Source organism: Chiloscyllium plagiosum, unplaced genomic scaffold (genome assembly GCF_037043375.1).
Source record: "Chiloscyllium plagiosum isolate Xiang-an unplaced genomic scaffold, Cpla_swu_hap1 HiC_scaffold_26, whole genome shotgun sequence".
In the NCBI taxonomy this organism is placed as follows: Eukaryota; Metazoa; Chordata; class Chondrichthyes; order Orectolobiformes; family Hemiscylliidae; genus Chiloscyllium; species Chiloscyllium plagiosum.
The window spans coordinates 11,161,794-11,182,900 of NW_028270164.1; the positions used below are offsets into that span (position 1 = coordinate 11,161,794).

At 42.3% G+C, this 21,107-nt stretch overlaps 1 protein-coding gene across 2 annotated transcripts in view; it reads right to left on the reverse strand.

Annotated features, from left to right (window-relative positions):
* Positions 1 to 819: 819 nt before the first annotated feature.
* Positions 820 to 21,107, reverse strand: part of eps8l3b (EPS8 signaling adaptor L3b) — a 77,708-nt gene continuing 57,420 nt past the window's right edge. For both annotated transcript variants that reach the window (XM_043716449.2, XM_087973472.1), the window contains exons 15-21: positions 20,886 to 21,000; positions 13,642 to 13,673; positions 10,318 to 10,411; positions 6,988 to 7,098; positions 6,295 to 6,413; positions 5,587 to 5,703; positions 820 to 2,901 (exon numbers count right to left, since the gene is read on the reverse strand). In XM_043716449.2, coding sequence (XP_043572384.2) covers positions 2,895 to 2,901; positions 5,587 to 5,703; positions 6,295 to 6,413; positions 6,988 to 7,098; positions 10,318 to 10,411; positions 13,642 to 13,673; positions 20,886 to 21,000 — 595 coding nt within the window. In that variant the 3' untranslated portion in view covers positions 820 to 2,894. The remainder of the gene's footprint in view (positions 2,902 to 5,586; positions 5,704 to 6,294; positions 6,414 to 6,987; positions 7,099 to 10,317; positions 10,412 to 13,641; positions 13,674 to 20,885; positions 21,001 to 21,107) is intronic.

Sequence of the window (21,107 nt, forward strand, 5' to 3'; positions counted from 1 at the left end):
ATCTTGATACCTATTGATCTCTGACGTGAATATACATTGGTAGAACATCCATTGCACATTCCAAAGGTTCATAAATTTGCTCTCCATCTCACTCCTAATGATCTGCCCCTTAACGTGAGACTATCTAGATACCCCAGCCAGGGGAAACATCCCTCCTTTATTTGCCTTGTGTAAGAACTTTGTTTCAATGAAATAGGATCTTAACAGCAATTTGATTGCTTCCCAATTCTAAAGGTTGTGATTCTGCTGTCACTTCCAAAGGTTATTTTGTCCGAGTTTTTGTTTGAAGGGAGGTTGTAAGGTAAAGGTACTGAACTGGTTACTCAAGTAAACCACTTGTGAGCTTTGAATTTTTTTTTAAAAGTTGAAACAATAGAAGCAGCCTGAATGGGTGTGGCCAGCTGCCACAGATGCAGATTTCTGAGGTTTTATTTTTTCAGTAACATCAGAAGCCTTTGAGGTCTCAAACGAGTTGGAGGCTTCAGTGAATGATCTCTAACTGCTACTTTCCCTGAATTTTCTTGATTTCTTTTTCCTCCTGATTTGGAAAACTGCATGTAAGAATCTGTGTCTAAACTTGCCTTTTTGCTATGGGTCATGTTTATGGGATGTTACTATATTAGAATAGTTAATTAGTAATGGGTACTGTGTCTATTATTTGGTTAAATGTTCCAAAAGGTAAGTTATTCTAAATTTGTTTTACTTTTGTTTTAACTTACGTTTAAATAAATGGTGTTTTGCTTAACGTTGAATGGTTTGACCAGTCCCATCACATCTGGAATACACACTTCACATCTAAATTCGGGCAAAGGCAATGAATACAATCAAAGATGATAATTTATTATGATTTAGTTGGTATGATACAGCATAACGCACAAAGAAATGGTTGCGATTACACAGATAATTCAGACGTACATGGATGTTGGTCATTACTCAGATCGAAGTCTCTGCTTGTTTAGGTCCAGTGTATAGACTAACACATTCAATCCCTGCCAGAACAGTCTGTACTGGGGATGTCAAGCATGTGATCCACAGAACAGCTACACCCAGCCCATAGACCTTCCATGGATTTGTGTGTTAGGAGTGGTCCCAGACTCACATTTGGAATTCAGTTGCCAGCAGAAAGTGAAATAATCATCAAGGTGAAGTGGAGGGTGAACCAATTAAATGATTGTGTAGGGCATAACAATTTATATACTTCCATTTTAATAACATTTGTTAAACATAATGAGTATCGGTGCCAGGATATTAGATTACGCCCATCATCCAAGATGGGCTTGACAGCTCTGGTCTGCAATGAAGGTTGAGTTGTTCAACTTCAGCCATCCATATCTTTCATTGCATTAATTTAAGGACATAACCCTTTTGAATCAGTTGGTAAAACTTTTGCATCACCGCATAACTTTTGTTTCCCAAAACAGTAGGACTGTAGGCAGTGAAAAACATCAAAGCAGAGGCTGGTCATATCCAGCCCAAATTCCCTACCACTACTACTCCGTCACAAGAGCCCTAAATTATGTTTAGAATCCCTACAGTGTGAAAGCAGGCCATTCAACCATCCGGTCCTCACCGATCCTCTGAAGAGCATCACATCCAGACTCAGCCCCTCTACCTATCCCAGTGACCCTGCATCTCCCATGGTTAATCCACCTAACCTGCACATCCCCAAACACGATGGGCAATTTAGCATGGCCAATCCACCCTAACCTGTACATCTTTGGACTGTGGGACGAAACCCACAAGAACACAGGGAGAATGCACAAACGCCACACAGACAGTCACCCAAGGCTGGAATCGAACCCAGCTCCCTGGCACAGTAAGGCAGCAGTGCTAACCACTGTGCTATTGTGCCATTCAAACCAGAAGTGTTATCACACACAACTGAACAGCTTTTTACATGCACTAAATCACCTGTCGTACTTTTCATCTCGTCTCTACCAATAGTCATCCAGATTTCCAATTAATCAAATCACATGCAATGTAGATTTGATAATGTTTGCTCTGTGTAAAGTGGGGTTGGCTAGCTCAGTTGGCTGGATGGCTGATTTTCAATACAGAGTAACACTGGAAGTGTGGGTTCAATCCCTGCACTGGCTGAGATTACCATGATGGACTTTTCTCCTCAACATCTCCCTTCAGCTGAGGCATGGGAGCCTTGGGTTAAACCATCACCTGGTGTCTCTCTAATGAGAATGCAGCCCGGCAAGACTGTAATTTCTTGACGATAGGACCAGAGATTGGGACTGACTGGTTGGGTAGCTCTTTCAGCAGCCAGTGTGGACATGGGTCACATGACCTCCTTCTGTACTGTAAAATTCTATGTACTGCAACAATGCACCCACTACTCAGAATTGTACAGTGCAGAAACAGACAATTCAGCCCAATGGGTTTATGCAAAACATCAACCACCTCCATATGCCTTTGTCTAACCCTAACAGCTTATACTCCTGCGTACAGTTTGCTACAATATCATCAACAAATTCTCATAAAAAAGTCAGCTCTCTCTTTCAGAGACACTCACTGGTTGTGAAAATCAATGCTTGCCTGTATTTGGACCCATTTATTTCAGTGAACAAAGTACATGAGGAACAAAGTTTCAGTGTCAAACATTTTGCTTTTGCGTGAGCCCTCACATCTTGGGAAAATGGAAACTTCAAGCAGAAACAGGTGTTTGTGCTTATCAATTGCAAATAACTTGTGTTTAATCAACTGATTTCACTTTTCTCTTTAAATCTTGTTTACAGCTAAATACTGATGTATGGATCGAAACAGAGTCGTCCCTGTAGTTAGATCCACAACACTGTTTAAATTTGGGCTTCTTTGATGCAGATTGCCTGTCCTCTGTTGGCCTTCTTTAGTTTCTATGTACATGGGACATTGACTGTCTGGGTCACCTACCGCCTGTAAAGCAAGAGGCAAAATGTTATTTTTCTTCATTAAAATCGAATTGGGTACATGTTGTTCTCACTACCGATTTGCATTGTTAAAACCCTTCAATCATGCCTTTATTACCCCTGGACTATTCCTAGTTTCTCCTGGCAGACCCCTCGCTTTCCAGCCTACATAAATTTGTGCTCGTTCAAAACTCTGAGGTTTATATCTTAATTCACACTAAGTCCCATCACCATCCCCGATAGCCCCATGCTCACTGAAATTCACTGGCTCCTGGAGTGACAATGCCTTAAATTTAAAATCCTTATTTTTATTTACAAATCACTCCATAGTCTTGTCCCTACCTGCCTGTAAACTCTTCCAGATCGAAAAGTCTTGAATATCCATGCTCCAAAGCCATGAATTTAACCGTTCCACCACTGGCTGGTGTGATAGACTCCTAAACCCTGGAATTATCTCACTAAAGTTCTAAACATTTCTCTTGTAAGACAAAGGCATTTGGATTAGTATGTGAATAGGACAGGTTTGAAGGGATATGAACCAGGAGCAGAAATTTAGTTTGGGATTATTTTCAGCATGAACTGGTTGGACCAAAGGGTTTGTTTCTGTGCTGTATGACTCTACGACTCCATGACTTACCAAAAAAACTACCTCCCTGGTCAAGGTTTTGGTCAAAATTCCTGATTTTTTCATCAAAGGCCTGAGCAGCACGGTGGCTGAGTGGTTAGCACTGCTGCCTCACAGCACTAGGGACCTATGTTTGATTCCAGCCTTAGGCAATTGTCTGTGTGGAGTTTGCACATTCTCCCCATATCTGCATGGACTCCCTCCCACAGTCCAAAGATGTGCAGGTCAGGTGAGTTGGTCGTGTTAAATTGTCTATAGTGTTAGGTGTATTAGTCAGAGGGAAATGGGTCTGGGTGGGTTACTCTTCAGAGGGTTGGTGTGGGTTTGTTGGGCTGAAGGGCCTGTTTCCACACTGTAGGGAATCTAATCTGATGTGAACAAACATCAAAACCATTTTTATTGAGATCGGTCTTGAGGCATTTTTGTTTCTTATATTTATTACAATAATCTGCACTATGGTTGAAACTTTTTTTCTGACCAGTGCTTCTTATCTTAGATTTCTTTCAGTATTGCTCTGTTCTTTTCTCAAACTAAACAAGCCAATCAAACACAAGGATTGGTGAAACAATAAGGTAGATTCTACGCTTGAAGTTAGGGTGACAAAGAAGGAGACTTCAGTTTGAAGACAATGGATAGTGCATCTTCCATACGAGTGCTGTTTGTAGAGTGATCTCAAAGTGGTAGTTATTGATGGAAGTTTAAGAGCATGCTTAAAGGTCCATGCACCTTATATCATACACACATTTGCTGAAAACAGCTTGCAGTTTGGCCACTTGCTGTTCACAGAGCCATGCTCTGGGATCATTCCTAAACATTGTACAGACTTGAAATAATGTGGTGTTTGGAGTCAATTGTACTTAAGCTCAAAGGTTATTGGGCAATATACTGTTAGAGAGTTGGGGTGCCCTATTTGTTCATCGATAATTGTTGTATGTGAGAGGGAGAAGTGGGGGAATTTTTCCCAGGGTGATGGGTGTGAGGGACGAGAAGGGGCTGGGAGTGGGTGGAGTGACCAGTGAGTGGGAAGATGCAGAGTTTTCCTGTCATTCCAAGCAAGTAAACCTTCTAAAGTTTGTTCTCTTTCAGAAACTCAAACCGGAAAACTCTTTTTCCCCCCTTAATCTTTCACATCTACAATTCAAAAGCTTTTACAATTTAAGTGCTGAAGCATTGGCTCTGCATGATCACATTTTCTATCTTTGTGACCTCTTCATCTTAAACTGTGAATGCTGACACTTCACTGAGTTTTCTCAAATATATACAAATGGATTGAATAATAGAAAATTCAAGGAACTATTTAAATCAGAGGGGTAATCATTCCATAGTTTAAATGTTGTGTATAATCATTTCTTATTATTACAGAGCAAAAATTACAGCATGAAAAATGATACAGTATCATTTATAGAATTCTTATAGTGCAGACAGAGGCCGTTCAGCCCATCAAGTCTGCTCTGACCCTCCAAAGAACATCTCACCCCATAACCCCAAAAGGAGTTTTTAACCATAGTTAACCCACCTAGACTGCATATCCCTGGACGCTAAGGGGCAATGTAGCATGGCCAATCCACGTAACCTGCACATCTTTGGACTGTTGGAGGAAGCCGGAGCACTCAGAGGAAACCCACACAGATAGTCAGCCAAGGCTGAATTAAACCCAGGTCCCTGGTGCTGTGAGGCAGCAATGCTAGTAACTGAGCCACTGTTACTCTTTGCTGAAGTGCTTTCCAGCCACACTATTTCTGACATGTGCTCATTGTAACATCGGAGAGACATGCAGCAGCCAATTTGTACATAGCAGGCTCTCACAAACAGTAATAAGATAAATGGCCAGGTAATCTATTTAGGTGGTATTTTGGGGGAGAAGAGGTATGTGTATCAGCCAACAGATAGAGCATTTCCTTACTCTTCTTCCAACAATTTCACGGGATCTTTTATGTCCATCTGAGAGGGCTGGGTAGATCTGGGTTTATAATCTTATCCAATATCATGTTTAAATCAATATAACATTGAACATTGGTTGGGGAAAGAGAATGGTTGACGGAGTGCAAAACATTCATGTTTTCTTACCCTCCATGAATCTCATTGTAGACAATGGGTCCTTCCATGTTATTAATCATCTTCAACTCTTCCTTAGTTAGACTCATTAGTTGAGAACCAGTGAGAGCCCCCAGAGACCTCACAGTACTGCGGAAGGAGAAAAAGATCCACTTGATGAACAGAACACACAAGGAGGACAGATCACATTCAGAGCCCTGTTCTTTGTCAGAAAGTGGAATATGCCTGTATAATGCACCTTTTTCAATAAGACATCACTATGGAGATAGCCCATCCCCGCTGTATCCCCAGTACAATATGCTGACTAATTGCAGTGAGTTTGCCTGGTTTGAATTTACTTAACTAAGATAAAAGTTAACATATCCAATTCAACTATAGTTCAGCCACTCAGCACCCTCTTCCACTGCTGTATCATTCCCTTTCTAAACTTGGTTTTCTTGCATTTCAGTCCTGATGAGTACACAATGACATGTTTTGATCCATGTCTCCTTTTAGCAATATTTAAAATTCGGAACTGAGTGGGTGTTGTACCTGACATGGCATTGCAAACTGAAATGGATCAGGACCAAATTTCACAAAGAATAGAGATAGAAGCTGTGAAAAATCCACTTCACAATTAGTTAAGTGTGAAAAACAAAGGAACAAAGAGCATGTTTGATGATGATATTGCAGTGGTTTTGAAAGTGGTTGAGTTCATAGAACAGCATGACCTGTACTTACATTCTTGAAAAGCCTTTCTTCTGGAGCCAAGATGTCACCTCACTGGGTGTGAAGTGGACTGACAAATCAGGTGAATCAGTATAGGAGCGATATTGAAAAGCACGATTGTTATTAACATGCTATAAAAAAATCAGATGGCACAAGAGAGATTACCACAGGGGATTAAACAAACCAGTGAAGATTTAATTATACATTTAAATTACATTACACTTCACACTTGGATTGAGGTTGTACGGAGGTTGAGACAAATACATAAGGCCCAAAAAGGGGAAAGGGTGGGGGTTCTGAAAATGACCTGAGTGCCCAAAATTAATTGTAAGACTCCATTAATACTTATTAGCACTGTTTCTTATCTGACAACTAGTCAAATGGAGGAAGAAACTGCAGCTGGCAGTGAAAGTTATGGATGACCTACGCTTGTTCTCTGACCGTACATTCATAAGGATTGGGAGTGGGAAGTGATACATGATCTGGAGATGGTAGACAAGCTGAGAGAGGGGAGGAAGTCACAACCCCAAGGGGGACAGTAAGATCATCCTGTTAGGGGAGAGGTTCTTACTGCATTGCGCACTCATACCTCCAACAGTAGTTGCAGTTTGGGTCAACCATGCTGCTTTGACATGCACATCCATCCACCTATCATAAATAATCACCTACACTTCGTTTTTTAAATAAGCTGCAAGGTTTACTTACCGAAGGAAGGGAGTCCTCCTCATTCATTAACTGCATGATGTTGGAGGGTACGTAACCAATGGAACCATTCAGGTTCTTCACTTTCCACCACTGCTTCGAGGCCTCCAATACCTGAAAGGTACAAGCTGTATCAGTGAAGCTTACCTGGGTCACAGTTCACAATGGCTAAGGAAACATGAAGCAGAACCGAATACTTTGTTAAGGCATTGAGATCTAACTGAGCCATTAGAACATGATGATAAACAAGGTTACATTTGATGAGGACCAGATGGGTTACAACCTGAGATCAAAGTGGCAGACTGATTGTCTTCACTCAGTAAAATAGGGGAAATCTCCAACCAACCGCCTGCTGGGTTTGGAACAGGCATCATTTAATATTAGAACATAGATCACAGAACATAGAACATAGAACAGTACAGCACAGAACAGCCCACGATGTTGTGCCGACCATTGATCCTCATGTTTGCACCCTCAAATTTCTTTGACCATGTGCATGTCCAATAGTCTCTTAAAGGTCCCCAATGACCTTGCTTCCACAACTGCTGCTGGCAACGCATTCCATGCTCTCACAACTCTCTGTGTGAAGAACCTGCCTCTGACATCCCCTCCATACTTTCCTCCAACCAGCTTAAAACTATGACCCCTCATGTTAGCCATTTCTGCCCGGGGAAATAGTCTCTGGCTATTGACTCTATCTATGCCTCTCATTAGCTTGTATACCTCAATAAGGTCCCCTCTCCTCCTCCTTTTCTCCAATGAAAAAAGTCCGAGCTCAGTCAACCTCTCTTCATAAGAAAATGCTCTCCAGTCCAGGCAGCATCCTGGTAAACCTCCTCTGAATCCTCTCCAAAGCATCCACATCTTTCCTATAATAGGGTGACCAGAACTGGATGCAGTATTCCAAGTGTGGTCTAACCAAACTGTTATAGAGCTGCAACAGGATCTCACGGCTCTTAAACTCAATCCCCCTGTTAATGAAAGCCAAAACACCATATGCTTTCTTAACAACCATGTCTACTGGGGTGGCCATTTTAAGGGATCTATGTACCTGCACACCAAGATCCCTCTGTTCCTCCACAATGTCAAGAATCCTATCCTTAATCCTGTAGTCAGCTTTCAAATTCGACTTTCCAAAATGCATCACCTCGCATTTATCCAGGTTGAACTCCATCTGCCAATTCTCAGCCCATCTCTGCATCCTGTCAATGTCCCGCTGCAGCCTACAACAGCCCTCTATACTGTCAATGACACCTCCAACCTTTGTGTGGCCTGCAAACTTGCTAACCCATCCTTCAATCCCCTCATCCAAGTAATTAATAAAAAATACAAACAGTAGAGGCCCAAGGACAGAGCCCTGTGGAACACCACTCACGACTGACTTCCAGGCAGAATATTTTCCTTCTACTACCACTCGCTGTCTTCTGTTGGCCAGCCAATTCTGTATCCAGACAGCTAAATTCCTCTGTATCCCATTCTTTATGACCTTCTGAATGAGCCTACCATGGGGAACCTTATCAAATGCCTTGCTGAAGTCCATATACACTACATCCACAGCTCGACCCTCATCAACCTTTCTAGTCACATCCTCAAAGAACTCGATAAGGTTTTTGAGGCATGACCTGCCCCTCACAAAGCCCGTGTTGACTGCATTTAATCAAGCCATGAATATTGCAAACAAACTCATTGCCATTGGTGCAGTAGGGGGCCCAGTTGCATACAAAGCTATAAAATATTGAGATCAAAAAATGGATGGATGCTGGTATATATGTTCCACACACACCTCTCTTCCCACCTTCTTCACCCAACCCCCCAAAAGCATAACCCTGTTATTCCTTTCTCCTTGATACATAGTTTGCCCTTAAATCCTTCAACCTCTTCTTGAGCTTGGACTTTCTGTTAGCTTAGCAAAGCGCCATTCTCTATATTGAATGCATTACAACTGACCTGAAAATGCTGGAGGTGTGACCACAGTTTCTAGACTCTAACATTCACCACACAGTTAAGTACCAGTTTGGGAAATAAATAAAGTTGGATCATAAGTTACAAAAATGACTTTGAACTTTACCATTCATGTTGAGGCAATTCTAGGTTGAACATTCTGAAGTTTCTGGCATGTGGGCATTGCTGGTAAAACGAGTTCCTGTTCTCATTTTTGTAGAGGTTGGTGATTAATTGCTCTGTGCAGTGTGACACTGAGTCACAACAGACCAGCAGAACCTTAAAGTTTCAGTTCATCTAATCACATCAATATGACCTTTTATTTCTTTTCCCCTTGTGTGTTTATCTGACTTCTCATTAACTGCACCTTCAGTACTAACCTCAACTACTCTATGTGGTACGAAGTTCAATATTCTAACCTCCTCTTCGAGTCATGTCAGGTACAGCTCAGTTGACAGCACCCTGCCCAACATCCCCACCTCAACCCCACATCCGCTCAACCCTGAAGGATGTTGATTCAATTCCTGTTCCTAAGCATAAACATTTTGATTCAAAGAGTGTTGGACATATTGGCTTGTGGATGCAATTTTAAACTGAGATCTTTGCAGGTTGATCCAAAGGGTTCCGTGGTACCATTTCAAAGGAAAAGCAAACATATTATTAGATTAGATTACTTACAGTGTGGAAACAGGCCCTCCAGCCCAACAAGTCCACACCGACCCTCCAAACAGCAACCCACCCAGATCCATTCCCCTACATTTACCCCTTCACCTAACACTATGGGCAATTTAGCATGGCCAATTCACCTAACCTGCACATTTTTGGACTGTGGGAGGAAACTGGTCCACCTGGAGGAAACCCACGCAGACACGGGGAGAATATGCAAACTCCACATGGAGGCGGGAATTGAACCCAGGTCTCAGGCGCTGTGAGGCAGCAGTGCCACCGTGCCGACCCTGTAACCAATATCTCTCCATAAATCAATATCACAAGACAGATCATCTGGTCAATATGTGAATGTTACAGCAGTATCTATACTTCAAAAGATTACTCCATGACTACTGAGGGATGCCCCAGGGTTATGAAACATATTAACTCCAATCTTTATTTATTTAAATTTTTTTCTGAATCTCCTTATTTGTAACTATTGTATATATTAATATGCACCTCAGATTTTGAACTTCTCCATAAATAGAGACATTTTTTTCCTGTTTCCACCCTTTCATACTTTTAAAACCCTCTAGCAGATCACCCCTTAGCATACTCCTTCCTAGAGAAGACGTCATCAGTCTGTCCAATCTTTCCTGATGGGTGTTTTTGTGTCTATTATTATCCCTGTAATCGTTGTATCTCTTTTAGAATTCTAAAACCAGCACATTACACTTTCCTCACCTCAAGAACATCACCTTTCATGACTGTGAGTTCCCTGGTTTTTCTTTTCATGAAATCGTACATTGCTTTGGCAAATTGTTGATCCTTCTGTGGCCTGTCGTAAGAGAACAGAAACCAACTAGTGATCTGAGTTTGGCATTTTCCCTTAATCCTTTTAACCAGTGGAACAACCTCAACCCTGCTCCCCAGATGAATGCTCAACCAGGGACATTAGGCACGTCTCTCCAATCAAAGGCCTGAGAGGAGATGCCTTTGCAGTTACCTCAGAAGCCAAGCCTTCCAGGAAGAGGAACTTGAAGAGGTCCAAAGTGGAAAAAATAAATGACATTCTCCCTGACTTCATTCCTGGGTCCAAGAAGTGCATGTGTCCCCAACCAGAAACATCTCCTCTGCCACACATTTGAATGCCAGCTGCTGGTCACCCCTCCTACTGCTTGACATTGTCGATTCTCAGGAGCAGGTGGGCAATGGAATGGCAGGGGTTTGGGAGGAGACTGAGAATTGGCTGTTAGCTTGGCAAGTATGACCCATAGGTTATTTCATTCACTTGTGGGTGTCATTGGCTGACCAGCAATTACTACCCCATTCCGAATTGCCCTTGAGAAGACGGAGGTGAGTTGTCTCCTGAACCTTTGCAGTGATTGTTGAGGGAAGTTGAGAGGGAACCATCGCTGTGAGTCTGGAGAGATATGTAGGTCAGACCAAGTGAGGATGGCAGATTTACTTTCCTGAAGAACATGAGTGAAACAGATTGGTTTTTCTGACACTTGACAATGGATTCACGGTCATCAGTAGATTCTTAATTCCAGATATTTTTATTGAATTCAAATTCCAGCATCTGTCATGGTGGAGATTCAAACCAGGATCCCCAGAACATTAACTGAGTTTCTAAATTAATAGTCTGATGATAATACCACTAGATAATCAGCTGCCCAGGTTTTATACGCACCCAGGTTTAATATTGCTGAGATCAGGGTGCTTCCTGTCCAAGTCAGCCTCTTGCTGCTCAATTCAAGTCAAAATAAGCATGTTATAATCTTTCAACATCAATAACGTCTTGACTAACAGGTTGAGATTCACTGAAACTCAGCATAAAATGTGACTGAGAGAAAGTGAGGACTGCAGATGCTGGTGATCAGAGTCGAGAGTATGGTTCTAGGAAAGCACAGCAGGTCAGGCAGCATCTGAGGGACAGGAGAATTGACGTTTTGGGCATAAGCCCTTCATCAGTGCCAAGTTGGAGGCTTGGGATTGGGATAATGTGGGGGGAGGGGAAATAAGGAAACTGGTGAAATCCACATTGATTATGTATGGATTTCACTTATTTCCTCGTTTCCGTTCACCCCACAGTAACCCTTCAACTTGGCACCGCCCTCCTGACCTGTAAATCACCTTTCCCATTTATCCGCTTCATCCTCCTCTCCGACCTATCACCTTCTCTCTCACTTTCATCTGTCTGTCGCATTCTCAGCTGCTTTCCCCCAGTCCCACCACCACCGCCATGCTCCCCCCCGCCCCCCCCCCCCGACCACCCCCCCCACCCCAGTTTATCTCTCAGGCTCCCGGCCCACAAGTCTCATTCCTGATGAAGGGCTTATGCCTGAAATGTTGATTCTCCTGCTCCTCGGATGCTGCCTGACCTGCTGTGCTCTTCCAGCACCACATTCTCAACATAAAATGTGATTGAGACCAACCCTCTGGACCCATTGAAGAATTTGGATGCTACAACAAAAAGACGTGGGGTAGAGTATTCAAGGAAGGGGTGATCCACAGTCAATGGCTTTCTTCAGATAAGTTGCAGGATGAGGCCATTCAGACCAACATGAAACAGTTGTCTAATTAGTCCAATCCAAATGCTCTTTCCCAGAGTCTTAAAACTTGTTCCCCTTCAAGTCTAGAATTCTTTCTTGTAAGTTACTGTTAAAACTTTTCAAACTGAGGTTTTCCAGTTCATAACAACTTACACTGACCGAAAAAGGTCCTCACCTCTCCTTTGTTCCATTTATCTTAATAAACAATTATTGAGCCAATTATCTTAAATAAGTGCCTTTGGTTTCAAGTCTCCTACCTTCGGAATCCTTACTTATCAAAGCCATTCTTGTTACACTGTGTTATGGACCAGACCATATTTCCCCCTCCCCCCCAAAATATATTAAGAAGGTAACTTAGACCTTAACTTTTTCTGATTTTAAAGGTAATTGTAAGGTGTTGCATTCTAGATGCAATTCGATTGGTCAAAACTACTCAATATTAAGCAAAACATACTTTATTTTTATACTACAGTTAAAATAGAGACAAAATAAAGAAAATAAAGTAATTAGCTTAACTGTTACTCTATTAAAGTGCTTGACAAAATAATATAAGTATTAACTACTGCTAATTAACTGTTCCAATATAGTAATATCCCATTAACACACCCTTGGCACAGACAAATTCAGTATAATAGATTGTCTCACATGCAAATCTAGCAGCAGGAGGAGAACCCCAGTTTTTCAAGGAATAAGAGCATCCCCATCCTACTTCAAGACGCCAGCAACTGCAGAAAGCTAAAACTAAATATTCCTATGGGAGCTTGACCACACCTATTCAGGCTGCTTCTATTGTTCCATATAGACAACACCCTAAGGCCTCACAAGCTGTTTACTTTATTAGCTTTAAGCAGGCTGCTTAACACCTCAATCTCAACCTTCCTTCATTCCAAAAAAGGACGAAATACACCTCTTAAGGCCACAGTATTTTTACAACGTTACTTAGTGATCAAACCCAGCTTCTCTAGTCTCTCTGCATATTGAAGCGCCTCAATCTTGGTACTAATCTGGTAAATTTCCTCAGCATCTGATTGCAGCCTCAAAGAATTAAGACCTGTCTCATAAGCAGTGGCCTAGTGATATTATCGCTGGACTGTTAATTCAGATACCCAAATAATGTACTAGAGACCTGGGTTTGAATCTCACCATGGCAGTTTGTGGAATTTGAATTAAAATGATTAAAAATCTGAATGAAGAGTATAATGGTGACCATGAATCCATTGTTGATTGTCAAGAAAATCCCATCTGTGTTAACTAATATACTTCAGAGAAGAAATATGCTGTCCTTACCTGGTCTGGCCTATATGTGACTCCAGACCCACAGCAATGTGGTTGACTCTTAAACTGTCCTCTGGGTAATAAGGGATGGGCAATAAATGCTGCCTAGCCAGAGACATCCATATCCCATGAATGATTTTTTAAAAATAAGAGCCACAGTGGATGTTGTGATGAGAAGGCTAGAGAGATAGTCAAAAAACCTTCCTTATTTACATTTACTCTATGAGATCCTACTTACCTTTCAAAGGGTCCACCATGTGGGTCTTGCATCTAAACAAAAAACAAAAGGCACAATTCAAAGAGATGAAAACAAAACCACACCCTTAATGATATTTTAAAAATCAGTAAAAATGAACCAGTTTCAATGATAGTTACTCAGTTGTTCTAATTAGTACATACCAATGATAAAGCAGGTAACATCAAAAAGTTGTGAATGACAGCTGGATTATTGTCAAAGCTCCTACACTGCACATACAAGTCCATCCTGTTGCCTGATCTATTTCACAGGTTTACTCTGATCAACCGAATAAGATTCCTAATGAACATGCTCATGATGGAAATTCCATCTACTGGCCAACACCCTTGTACCAAAAAGCTTGTAAGGATAAGCCCAACAATTAAAAAGTAGTGAGCAAAAGGCTAGATACGATAATTTGGGTCAGTATTAAAAACCACATGGATGAATAGGGAGAGGCAGCATGGAGGTTCAGGGAAAAGTCATGTTTAACTAACCTGCTGGAGTTCTCTAAAGAGTTAAGAGTGAGGTTTCATGAAGGCAAAGCTATTGATGTGTAGAGGACTTCCAAAAAGTGTTCAGATGAGCTGGGAATAGGGGTTTGAGTTATAAGGAGAGGTTGGATAGACTTTTTTCACTGGAGCATCGGAGATGAAGAGTGACCTCATTGAGGCTTATAAAATCATGAAGAGTATAGATAAGGTGAATGGCGGGTTTTTTTTTTCTCCTAGGGTGGGGGATTTCAAGACTAGGGGACATATTTTTAAGCTGAGAGGAGAAAGATTGAAAATTGTGTTGTACACAGAGGGTGGTTCATGTGTGGAAAAACATCAAGAGGAAGTGGTGGATGCAAGTAGAGTTACAACATTTAATAGACTTTTGGATAAGTACATAAATAGGAAATGTTTAGAGGGATATGGGCCAAGTGCAGACTAGTTTAGTTTGGTATTAAAACTGGCATGGACAGATTGGACCAAAGGGTCTGTTTCCATGCTGTATAACTCTGTATTAGAGTGTTGTGTTTTATTGTAAGGAAAATTGAATGCAAGAATACAAAGGTTATGCTTTAGTTGTACAGGGCATTGGTGAGACTTCATCTGGAATACTGTGTACAGTACCAGTCGTTGTACTTACAGAAGAATGTTAATGTGTTGGAAGCAGTTCAGAGAAGGTTTGCTAATATCCGGAATGAACAGATTGCTTTATGAGAAAAAATTAGACAGGCTAGGCCCTGTATCTTGGAGCTTGGAAGAGTCAAAGGTAACCTAATTGAAACATATAAGACTTTACCAGATGGACGTGGAAAGGACATTTCCTCTTTGGGGAGAATCTGGAACTAGGGGTCACAGCTTATAAATAAAAGGTTGGTCATCTGAGACAGAGATGAGGAAACAATTTTTTTCTCTCAGAGAGTTGTGAGACTTTAGAATTGTCATCCCTGAAAGGAAGCAGAACCTTTTCATATTTTTAAGGCAGAACTAGATAGATTCTTGATTACTAAAGGGATGAAAGACGATCAGGGGTATGCAGGAATACAGAGTTGAGGTTAAAATCGGATCAGCCATGATCTTATTGAGTGGGGAAACAGTTGCAAAGGGCCAAGAGGCCAACTCTTGTCCCCTGATTGTATTTTCATTGAATGCCATAAAACAGACTTCTGAGAAAAGTTATTAAAAAGTTATTATAAAGGACAGCAGTGTCATGGATACAAAATTGATCAAGTCATGGGGAATAGAGGTTAATGGTTAACAGGAATTTTTCAGGTTGGAGGCGATTTTGTAGGGGAGTTCCTCTGCTGGCACCCTTGCTTTACCTTGATTCGTATCAATGATCTTGGGAGTGCAAGGGACAATTTCAAAGTTTGTGCATGATAAACATCTTAGGCAAAATTGTAAACAGTGAAGAGGACAGTGTAGAACTTCACATGGATGTTGATGGAGTGGACAAGGGGGAATTCAATGTGGGGAAATGTGAGGTGATACATTCTGGCAGAAAGAACATACAGCAACAGTATAAAATAAAGGCACTGCAGGAGCAGAGGGCAGCATGATGGCTCAACGGTTAGCACTGACCATAAGACATGGGAGCAGAAGTTAGGTCATTCAGCCCATCTGGTCTGCTCTGCCATTCAATCAAGGCTGATAAGTTTCTCAACCCCCACTCTCTTACTTTCCCCTATAACCCTTGATCCCCTTGATACTCAAGACCCTATCTGTCTCGGTCTTAAATATACTCCATGACCTGGCCTCCACAGTCTTCTGTTGCAATGAATTCCATAGATTCACCACTGTCTGGTTGAAAAGGTTTCTCCTTATCTCTGTTCTGCTGTCTCACAACGCCAGGGACCCAGGTTCAATCCTAGTCGCGGGTGACTGTGTGGAGTTTGCACATTCTCCTCGTATCTATGTGGGTTTCCTCTGGGTGCTCCGGTTTCCTTTCACAGTCCAAAGATACGCAGGTTAGGTGGATTGGCCATGCTAAATTGACCATAGTGTTCAGGGATATGTGGGTTAGCCATGGGAAATATAGGATAGGGGGATGGGTCCGGGTGGGATGCTCTTCAGAGAGTCAGTGTGGACTTGACGGGCTGAATGGCCTATTTCCACACACTGTAGTAATTCTAAGAGATTTGGGTGTATCTGTGAAAATCGTTGAAGTGCCATGACAAGTCTTGAATGCAGTTAATAAATTGTACAGTATCATAGGTTTTATTAATACTAGAGTAAACAGGTTATGTTGAACGTATATACAACACTGGCTAGACCTCAGCTGAAGTATTGTGAACAGTTCTGGGTGTCACATTATAGGAACCATGTGAATGCATCAGAAAAAATGTAGAAGAGATTCACAAGAATGGTTACAGGGATGGGAAACTTCATTTATGATGAAGGATTGTCACAGGAAAAAATCCCTACAGTGTGGAAGAAGGCCATTCAGCCTATCGAGTCCACAATGACCCTCTGAAAAGCATCCCACCCAGACCTACCCCATCCCTGTAACCCTGTATTTCCCATGGCTAATCCAACTAACCTGCACATCTTTTGGATCATGGGAGGAAACCGGAGCACCTGGAGGAAACTCGCGCAGACGCAGGAAGAATGTGTAAACACCACACAGACAGTCGCCCACAGTTGGGATTGAACCTGGGTTCCTGACGCTGTGAGACAGCAGTGCTAACCACTGAGCCACCGTGCCACCAAATTGGAGAGGTTCAGGCTTTATTCTTTGGAGAGGTGAAAGCTAGGAGGTGACTTGTTTGGTATTTTCAAATCATGAGAGGTCTGGACCATGTAGATAGAGAGAGACTGCCCCATGCACAAATGGATCAAGATTTAGAGAGCATTTCAAGTGATTTATAAAAGAAGTAATTGCAATGTGAAACATTTCACATGATAAGTGTTTGAAGTCTGAAATGCACTGCCTTGAAGTGTAGCAGAAGCAGGTTCAATCAAAGCATTCAAGAAGGCTCAAGATGATTAGATTATGAAGGAAGGGCAGGAGAATAGCATGATGCTCATTCAGACAGCCAGTGAAGACATAATGGACTGAATGGCCTCCATTTGCACCATAATAATTCCATGATTCCTTTAAAATTTTTTGAGATTAAGTGTGGGGTTGGCCATCAGAATCTATTGAACTGTCCAGAAGATCAAAAACCAACATTCCCTTCTTCCATAACATACAGCCCTGCAGGATTTCCACACAGGTCTGGTCCAGGCCCCTCACACATCCCTGATTTTTTTGTTGCTCCACCTTTGGCAATCATTCCTTTTGGAATCCTCTCTGTAAATCTCTCCGTTTCTTCTACTTTAAGAAACCCCCAAAAGTAATTCTACCACCAAGATTTCCATCACATGTCCTATGTATCTCCCTGTGTGGCAAACGTTGATGGATAATACCCTTGCCAGATGAATTGGGACTTTTAACCTGGAGTAAAAGGTGCTATTTAAATGCAGGCTTTTATTGTTATGCATCAAATTGAACCATTCATCGGTCATGCCACAAGAGGGCAGCCTCTCAATGGGAGTGTAGAAATGTTTCTCAATGCTGTTCCAATTCAACATTTTAAGATGTCAAATGAAAAGCAAAGCTTTCCTCCAAAGGAAGGTTTCTTGTAAAGTTAATTTCTGAGCTTGCATCAAGTCTATATGCAAGCGGGTCACTGATGTACAGCAGGAAACATCTGTGTTTATGAACATGTAATGCATGAACAGGACCAATAGTCCTTATTCTGCATAGCACCCAGTGAGCCGCTCATAAATTCATTCATTTTATTTAAACTCGGGAGGTCACCTGAAGACCGTCGCTTCTGCTGGAGTGTGGTTCAAATCTGACCAGATATGTATTCAAACTAGGGAGCTTGGAATGATATGGTGTGTGATCACAATGCCAGAAGCCACATGGACCTATCAGAGGTATGTAATTGTCTTGGTGTTGACCACATTCTTAAACAGTGGAGCATGGGGCTCTGCCAGTTTCTGTTAATGGGCCAATGCCACTAGACCAGGTCATTGCTGTGTTGTTTGTGGGAACTTCCTGCAAACTAATTGGTGACCCCGGGCATGAAGGGCTCATGCCCGAAACGTCGATTCTCCTGCTCCTTGGATGCTGCCTGACCTGCTGCGCTTTTCCAGCAACACATTTTCAGCTCTGATCTCCAGCATCTGCAGTCCTCACTTTCTCCTAATTGGTGACCCCACCCCCTACACGGTAATGATGACTGCACTTCAACAATAGTTCATTGGCTGTGAAGCATGTGTGAAAGGAAGTGCATTTTATGTAGCATCATTCACAAACTGAGTGTACTCACAGACAGTGAAATATTTTGGAAGTGGAGTTGCAATTGTGCTTTAAGAAATGCGGAGGCCGAGTTGACCATGGGAAATCGCGCCTCACCAACTTGATTGAGTTTTTTGAAGAAGTAACAAAGAGGATTGATGAGGGAAGAGAGTGGATGTGATTCATGTGGACTTCTGTAAGTTGTTCAACAGGGTTCCCCATGGGAGACTGGTTAGCAAGGTTAGATCACATGAAATTCAGGGAGACCAAGACAAGGTCTTTTCCCTGGGGTGGGGGAGTCTAGGACTCGAGGGGATAGGTCCAGGGTGAGTGAGCAAAGATACAAAAGGGACCTAAGGTACAACTTTTTCACGCAGAGGGTGGTGTTTAAATGGAATGAGCTGCCAGAGGAAGTGGTGGAGGCTGGTATGATTACGGCATTTAAAAAACATCTGGATGGGTACATGAATAGGAAGGGTTTAGAGGGATATGGGCCAAGTGTTGGCAAATGGGACTAGATTAAGTTAGGATAACTGGTCAGCATGGACATGTTGGACCAAAGGGTCTGCTACTGTTATATATCTCTATGACTCTATGATCTAGCTATTTGGATACAGAAGTAGCTCAAAGGTAGAAGACAGAGGGTGGTGGTGGAGGATTGCTTTTCAGACTGGAGGCCTGTGACCAGCAGTGTGCCACAAGGATCAGTGCTGGGTCCACTGCTTTTCATCTTTTGTATAAATGATTTGGATGTGAACATAGGAGGTATAGTTAGTAAGTTTGCAAATGACTCCAAAATTGGGGGTGTAGTGAACAGTGAACAAGGTTACCTCAGTGTACAATGGGACCTTGATCAGATGGGTCAATGGGCCAGAGAGTGGCAGATGGAGTTTAATTTAGATAAATGTGAGGTGCTGCATTTTGGAAAGACAAATCAGGGCAGAACTTATACACTTAATGGTAAGTGTTGCTGAACAAAGAGACCTTGGAGTGCAGGTTCATAGCTCCTTGAAAGTGCAGTCTCTAGGATATTGAAGAAGGCATTTGGTATGCTTGCCTTTATTGGTCAGAGTATTGCATTTAGAAGTTGGGAGAACATTGGTTAGGCCACTTTTGGAATACTGTATGCAATTCTGGTCTCCCTTCCAAAGGAAGGATATTGTGAAACTTGAAAGGGTTGGAGTGTTTGAGCTGTAGGGAGAGGCTGAATAGGCTGCGACTACTTTTCCTGGAGTATTGGAGACTGAGGAGTGACTTTATAGAGGTCTATAAAATCATGACGGGTATGGACTGGGTGAATAGCCAATATCTTTTCCACAGGGCATGGGACTCCAAAACTAGAGGGTATAGGTTTAAGGTGGGAGGGAAAAATTTGACAGGGATCTAAGGGGCAACCTTTTTACACAGAGGGTGGTGGATGTATGGAATGAGCTGCCAGAGGAAGTGGTGGAGGTTGGTACAATTACAATGTTTAAAAGGCATCAGGATGGCTACATGAATAGGAAGGGTTTAGAGGGATATGGGCCAAATACTGGAAAATGGGACTAGATTAATGTGGGATATCTGGGTGGCATGAACAAGTTGGACTGAGGCATCTGTTTCCGTGCTATGCAGCTGTATGACGTTATGATTGTGGCAAACTCCCTCAGGCAAACGTCCTGGCAAAATATTGCTGAGGTTGACAGTGTGTAAATCCCTAAAACCACTTCAGGTGAGTGTGCAATTAAACATTGAAATGCATAAATTGCTATTGGAGATCCATTGCTCCAGCATCAGCATTGTGGGCACTGAGCTCTCTGCTATGTGAAGGTACTGAGTGACATGAGGTCCCTGCACTTGCTAAAGGTAGATACTTACACACCTCATCTCTGAGAGGGAAGTCACTTCAAATCTAAGCACCATTTGAGCAACATACTATGGTTATGGTGGCTCAGTGGTTAGCACTGCTGCCTCACAGCACCAGGGTCCCGGGTTCAATTCCAGCCTCCGGCTACTGTCTGTGTGGAGTTTGCACATTCTCCCCGTAGGTTTCCTCCGGGTGCTCCGGTTTCCTCCCACAGTCCAAAGATGTGCAGGCCAGGTGAATTGGCCATGCTAAACTGCCCATAGCATTTGATGCATTAATCAGAGGGAAATGGGTCTGGGTGGGTTACTCTTCGGAGTGTCAAAGGGCCTGTTACCACACTGTCGGAAATCTAATCTAATCTAATTATAACCGGTCAACCACACGGGTATGAAAATCGACTACAATTAGTCTGCAGAACCCCTCCTTTGGAATGGATCTTGAACTCATCATCTTCTGGATTACATGAAGATCCTCCTAAATTGAAAAACATAGACAGAGCCAGAGTCAATCATCTATCACTCCTAAATTCCTGCTGGCTTGGGCCATCTGGATGTTGTCAGATGTTTTTCTCCCTAAGGAAAACTAATAAACAATTCTAATGGACTTCCTGTCCAGCCAGTACCTGTTCTCTCTGATTGGGTGTTGGAGATCTTAACGGTTCCAGGGCTGGCATTTCCCAACCACTAGAGAATTTGGGGACATAACTTGGTAAACTCTCACCGCCTGGCCAATCTGACCTGCATTTAAAAACAGCAACATCGTTATAAGAACAACAGGAAATTTAGTAAAACACTCAGTCGGGCCAAGCAGCATCTGTGGAGAGAGAGATGGAGTTAATCTTTCA